Source organism: Anneissia japonica, unplaced genomic scaffold, assembly GCF_011630105.1.
Source record: "Anneissia japonica isolate Jap-2015-1 unplaced genomic scaffold, ASM1163010v1 scaffold4415_len418423_cov169, whole genome shotgun sequence".
Lineage (NCBI taxonomy): Eukaryota > Metazoa > Echinodermata > Crinoidea > Comatulida > Comatulidae > Anneissia > Anneissia japonica.
In genome coordinates, this window is record NW_022743399.1 from 1 (window position 1) to 7385 (window position 7385).

The following is a 7385-nucleotide window of genomic DNA, read 5'->3' on the forward strand; positions in this document are numbered from 1 at the left end:
AAACGTCAGTCCCTGAATTATAGTACTGCACCAATCAATTCGAGAACCTTTAATTCCGAGACCCCCCTATTTCGAAACCACTTTTTTAAACAATTGGAGACCGAACCCCTAGACCCACCTTAAATTTTGAGGTCACAGAGTGGTCTCGAATTGGAGGGCAAACTGTATAGTAAAAATGTTCTAATGGTTCCTACCTGTAATATGTGGAAGAGTTGTAGAACGAACACCTGCACATCTAATGACCACTACAACACGTGCTCCGGTTTTTTTTTTATATTAAAAACAATATATCAATAAAACATTCAAATAATTTCACCATTTAAAGTACTCTACAAAACTGTAATCAGTCTTATAGTAATAATAATAGTACATATTATGCCCATAGTATGCCAATATCCAAATTTATCCATCACACACAGTAGGCTAATCTATGTTGATAACCGATCCGTTATCGGACACTTGCACATTTAAAGTAATTTCAGCTCGTGTATTATAGTGGATTTTTGATTGGAGTCTAATCATTACTATAATAACATTACAGTATTACAATATCCAACACATTACAGTAGGTTGGGTATTGATAACAGTACAGATACGTTATGTTGGTTCCTACCTGAAATTTGTGGAATAGTTGCAAGACGAATACTTCCACATCTTAGCGATTCCCCAATTGATGCTCCGTTTGTTGTAACAAGAAAATAATTTCAAAACAAAATATAAATGAAACATTCCAAATAATGTCAAATGTTGGACCAATTTATAGAACTGTAATCATTATTTTAATAATTGTGTATAGTATGCAAATATCCAGCACATACACTTGACCAATTAGCGCTGAAAGAACTAAAAGTATTATTTCAGCATTAAGACAAAATAATAAAATAAATAAAACAAAACAAAGTGTTGACAACAATACAGTATCCTTATTTTCGTTCCTACCTGTAATTTTTTAAAAAGATGTAGGGCGAATACTTACACTCCAAACAATTTATCAGTAAATCATTCAAATTAATGTTGAATTTTAAACACTTTATAGAGCTGTAATCACTATTATAATATTATATAGCAATGACTAGAGCAGGACAAGTGCTGAAAACAATAATGTTCCACATACGGAAAAGCTGGGACGAATACTTGGACATATAAAGTTTAAACACACATGGTAGCGAAGCGATTTTCATCTTCGTGCTCTGTTCTGTTTCTATTTTTAAAAAAGAATAAAGAAATTTCCAAATAAAATAAAAATAAAACATTCCACTTTAAAAAGTCAAACCTTAGACCACCTTATCGAACTGAAATGATTATCTTAATAATATTATATGGTATGCCAACACACAAGATAAAAGTAGGCTAGGGTTGATAACAATACATACGTTATTTGTGGAAAACTTACTTACACGTAAAGGCCATTATAACACATTTAGTGGCGATTTTCTACTTGGTGATCCGTTATTTTTCTGAAACAAAAGTAATTCAAAACAAAAAATATATAAAAAATTCAAATCAATGTCAATTATTGGACCACTTTAGAAATGTAATAAATATTATATACTATGCCAATATCCAACAAATGCAGTAGGCTGTGTGGATAACAATACATGTACGTTATGTTTGTTTCTACCTGTTAATTTGTAGAAAAGATAGTAGGACAATTACTTGTACATCTCAAGTCCATCATAGCAGGTGTACGGTAGCGAGTTCCCAATTGGCGTTCCGTTGATTTTATAAATAAAAACAAACAAATTTCCATACAAAATATAAATAAAACATTCTAAAAACAGTCAATTTTGGACCACTTTATAGAATTTTAATCATTATTATAATAATGTTATACAATATGCCAATTCCAAACACATACAGTTGGCTAAGTGTTAATAACAATAGGCCTACAGTATTGCTATGTTGGTTCCTACCTGTAGGCCAAATCTGAAAAGATTGTCGGACGAATACTTGCATATCTAAAGTCCATTATAACACGGAGCGCTTGTCGCCCCGTTATTTTTAAAAAAATGGGAATTTTCAAACAAAACTTTAATAAAACATTCCAAATAGTATTACATTTTGGACCATGTTATAGAACGGAAAATAGCATTATAATATTATCATAGTACGACAATAGCCAACAGTACAGTGGGCTAAGTGAAGACAAAAGTACAGATACGTTATGTTGGTTCCTACCTGAAATTGTGTAAAAGTTGTAGGACGAACACTTGTAGATGTAGTCCTAACACGCACTTTAGCGATTCCCCACTTGGTGCTCAGTTATTTTTGTATTAAAAAAAAAAATAGAAGTTACAAACAAAAAATAAATAAAAATAAAAAAAATAATTTGTGGAAAAGTTGTAAGACGAATACTTACACATCTTGGGCTATAATAACAAATAAGGCAGTGGTTTTCCTCTAGGTGCTTCGTTATTGTTGTTTAAAAAAAGGGATTTCAAAACAAATAAATTAAAGAAATCATAATTATGTCGAAATTTGTATCGCTTATAGCGCTGTATTATTATTACTAGGCCCATTATAATCATCATCACAATGGTTCGCTTTATAGCGCTGTATTATTATTATTAGGCCCATTATAATCACCATCATAATGTTTGGAGTTTTGTACAGCTCCTCGATTATTAAGATTATTTATTATACAATACAGTGTATGTTGTGTGATTGTATCGAATACAGTATACCAGGGAACAGTAAAATTTCACTGTTCCTTGAGTATACTGATTCGGTATTGTGAGGCTAGTGTTGAGAAAAATTATAGGCCTACGTTTATATTGGTTCCTACCTGTAATTTGTAGAAAGGATATAGGACGTGCAATCACGCGGATTGAATAATTTCGCAACTGCAATCGGGGCTGGAATACTGAAAAGTAAAAGAAAGTGAAAGTGTGAGAAATCATTAAAAGTACTAATAACGTACAATAACATTTTTGACTAAGAAATTCTTAATTGAGACTTTTTTATTTAAACAAATTTTTAAATGAGTGACTCTTCCAGTAAGGCTGATAATATCAGCACTATCCAGTGAAAGATATTTGATACAAAACTTAAAAATTGTAAAGGATGAACATCCCGACATATGATTATAAATATATATACATTTATAAATTTAAGTATGGAAAGGTTTTATGTTAAATATTAGTATAATCCAAAATACAAATTATCAAAAGAAACACAAGCATGATAATTATAATATTTTGAAAATATGAACAAGCCTGTGCAAAAACTTACCAATGACATATGAACTGACACTTGCTTTTGCATATATTGTCCTAGCCTTGTGTTATTTATATGTTTATTTATCTATTTATCTATGTATTTATCTATTTATCTATTTATCTACTTACTTATTTACGTACATTTATTTATTTCCTTATTTATTTATTTACTTCTTTATTTATTTATTTATTATTTATTAATTTATTTATTATCTTATTTAATTATTACTTACTAACTTATATTTTTATTTATTTTATCTATTTTCATATTTAACTATTTATTTATTTAAATAGATATTTATTTATTCACCTACTTACGTACTTACTAACTGACTTACTTACTTATATATTGTTGATTTATTTATAATTTATTAAGTTATATATTTACTTATTTATATCTTTACTTATTTATTTATCTATTTATATATTTATCTATTTATATATTTATCTATTTATATATTTATTTATTTATTAACTTATTTACATACTTACTTACCTACTTACTTATTTATCTATTTTTCTACTTATCTATTTATCTATTATTTATCTATTTATCTATTTCCATATTTATCTATATATCTGCTTATCTACTTATCTATTTACTTATTATTAACTACTTACTTATTAATATATTTATTTATTTTCTTTATTTATTTATTTAATTATTTTTTTAATTTTTTATATTTATTTACATCAAATGAGTGACTCTTCCGGTAAGGCTGATAAAGTCGCAGCATTGTCCAGTGAAAGATATTCGATACAAAACTTAAAAATTGTAAAGGATGAACATCCTAACATATGATTATAAATATATACATTTATAAATTTAAGTATGGAAAGGTTTTATGTTAAATATCAGTATAATCCAAAATACAAATTGTCAAAAGAAACACAAGCATGATGATTATAATATTTTGAAAATATGAACAAGCTGTGCAAAAACTTACCCATGACATATGAACTGACCCTTGCTTTTGCATATATTGTCTTAGTCTTGTGTTATTTATTTATTTATTTATCTATTTATATATTTATCTATTTATCTATTTATCTACTTATCTACTTACTTACGTATATTTATTTATTAATTTATTATCTTATTTAATTATTACTTACTTATTTATATATTTATTTATTTTATCTATTTACTTATTTATTTATTTATCTATTTTAATATTTATTTACTTATTTACTTGCTTACCTACTTATTTATTTACCTACATACTTACTTACTTCGTGACTTCCTTACTTATTTATTATTGATTGATTATTTATTAATTTATATATTTAGTTATTTATATATTTACTTATTTACTTAGTTATTTAAATATTTATTTATTCTATCTATTTATCTATTTATATATTTATCTATTTATATATTTATCTATTTATATATTTATTTATTTATTAACTTATTTACATACTTACTTACCTACTTACTTATTTATCTATTTTTCTACTTATCTATTTATTTATTATTTATCTATTTATCTATTTCCATATTTATCTATATATCTGCTTATCTACTTATCTATTTACTTATTATTAACTACTTACTTATTAATATATTTATTTATTTATTTTCTTTATTTATTTATTTAATTATTTTTTTAATTTTTTAAATTTATTTACATATTTATTTATTGATCTATTTTTATATTTATATATTTACTTAATTATTTATTTACTTATTTACTTACTTATTTACTTACTTACCTACTTACTTACTTATCTACTTACATACATACTTACTTACTTACTTACTTACATTTATCGATTTATTTATTTATTTATCTATTTATTTTTTATTGATATAGTTACTATTGATTTATTTATTATTTAATAAATTATATATTTACTTATTACTTATTACTTACTCACTTATGTACTTATTTATTACTTATTTATTTATTTACTTATTTACTTACATACTTACTTATTTATCTAATTATCTACTTATCTATTTACTTATTTATTTATTTATTCGTTATTCATTTATCTATCCATTTATTTATTTATTTTTTATCTATTTACCTATTTATCTATATATCTACTTATCTACTTATTTATTTGCTTATGAACTTACTTATTTACTTAACTATTTACTTGTTGGTTTATTTATTTGCTTATGTACTTACTTATTTACTTAGTTATTTAAATCTTTATTTAGTCATTTACTTACTTATTTATTTATTTACTATTTTTATATATATTTTTATTTATATTATATTCATCTATTTAGTTATTTATTTACTTATCTATTTACCTATTTATCTACTTACATACTTATTTGCCTAATTTACTTACTTGTTTACTTATTTATTTACTTATTTACTTCTTTATTAATGTATTTACTTATTTATGTACTTATTTACTTACTTATTTACTTATTTATTTATTTATTTACTTTTTTGGGTTTTTAAAAATTTATTTTTGTTTTTAGTTGATATATATATATTTTTTTTTTTTGTTTTTTTTTTTTGTTTTTTTTTAGTAACGCTTCTAAAAAGCTGTTTAAAACAAAGGTCTATCAATAGACTGGCAAACAGGAGTTACCCTTTCACAGTCTGCCACGAGGTCCAGAGTGCTGATGACATAATCGAGAGGTGGTCGTTCGCCCGCATTGACCCTGATGCAAGCGTCTCCGACGGCTGACATGTGGATGTTTCCAATGGCAGTTCCCAACACTTTGATGCCGTACCCAAGTGAAAAGATGTCAGTTTGCACTGAGTCACTGGCACCGTGTACAATTTTCTCGATTGGAGTCTCGGGATGTTTGGATATGTAAAGATCTTTTTCAGCTTCTGATTTAAAGGACATTTTTTTGCTGCGCCTTGGCTTTTGAATGCTGCTCACCATCCCAAAATCTGTTAGTTTTGCTGTGAAGCGTATGCCGTTGTGAAAAATTAAGATGTTTCTAGCTGCCACGTCATTGTGTAAAAGTCCTCTTGTGTGCATCTCATGGAGGCCCTTTGCGACCTCATATGTCATTGTGATGCATTCAAGTCCAGTTATCGTCGGACGTCCGGTTTTCATCACATTTAATAAGGTAGTACTGGTGTGGGTTTGATTGTCGCCAACAAATTCTTGTACCATTCTGCATTCGTTCCCTTCACGAAATACGCCGTAAACACCTGGGAATGATGGTAAACCTGACAAGAATTCCATTACTCTTGCCTCCAGGCACATCTGGTTCCAAGCATCCTCAGGATCTTTGTAGTACTTCATGGATGCTGTCTTTACAGCAACCAGGTGATGGTAGCCAAGGATATTAGATGACATGAGGTTAACACGTCCAAAGCTACCACTTCCAAGTTCCACTGGGGTTGCAAGAGAAGAGACGCTTGATGAGTCTAGTAGCCGGATTGGTGGAAGCATTAGGTTAAGATGTTGTGCTGTTGCATCCAGTTTTCCAACAGGTAGTCTGGTAGTGATTTGGGCGAGTCTCGAAAAGTTAGAGGAGCTGCTAGAAGATAATGACGACGATGGTAGTGGCGATTGATGATGATGATGATGATGATGATGATGATGATGATGATGATGATGATGATGATGATGATGATGATGATGATGATGATGAAAGTGAAGATGTTGATGAGGATGATGAAAAAGATGGTAATGGCGTTGCTGGAGTTGATAGTAATGATACTGAAGTTGTTGATGAAAATGAAGAAGTTGCTACGATAGATGATGATGAAATATTCTTCACTTTTTGATCAGCATTCTTCAGTTCCAAACTTTCTTCAAGGCTATAAGAAAATGCTTTAGTAATACAAAAAGTTGATAATATAATAGAAGTAGTCTGCTTTCCAGTTACAAGTTGGTTGGGAGTTAGTGTAACCTCGGGTTGAGTTCTTGTATTATTTTCAGTTATTTTATCGATATTTGCCGTCTGTCGATTATTATCCGCAGCATTTGTTGTTTCGTTGTTTCCTCGAATGCATAGCAGACGAATGACTGCTTGCCACACACGATTTAAAAATGATCGTCGCCTGGTTGGTTGTTGTTGCTGCGACTCTGTATCTTGTCCAGATCTGTTTCAAAGAAAAAATGTTGTCAATATACAGTAATAGAAATAAAATAAATATTGAAAAATACAGCATCAATAATAATAATAATTTAATACTGTATAATAATAATGATGGTAATAGCAACAGTATAATAGTA

The 7385-nt window shown here is 27.9% G+C and overlaps 1 protein-coding gene across 1 annotated transcript; it reads right to left on the reverse strand.

Moving 5' to 3' along the window:
• Positions 1-5732: 5732 nt before the first annotated feature.
• On the reverse strand, positions 5733-6500 carry LOC117119482 (serine/threonine-protein kinase SBK1-like). The gene has a single exon (XM_033264321.1). The coding sequence runs from the start codon at positions 6498-6500 to the stop codon at positions 5733-5735; it is 768 nt and encodes a 255-aa protein (XP_033120212.1).
• Positions 6501-7385: the final 885 nt, after the last annotated feature.

Excerpts from the sequence above, each read along its gene's own strand:
- LOC117119482 (XM_033264321.1), bottom strand. The coding sequence starts at position 6,500 with ATGTCATCTAATATCCTTGGCTACCATCACCTGGTTGCTGTAAAGACA.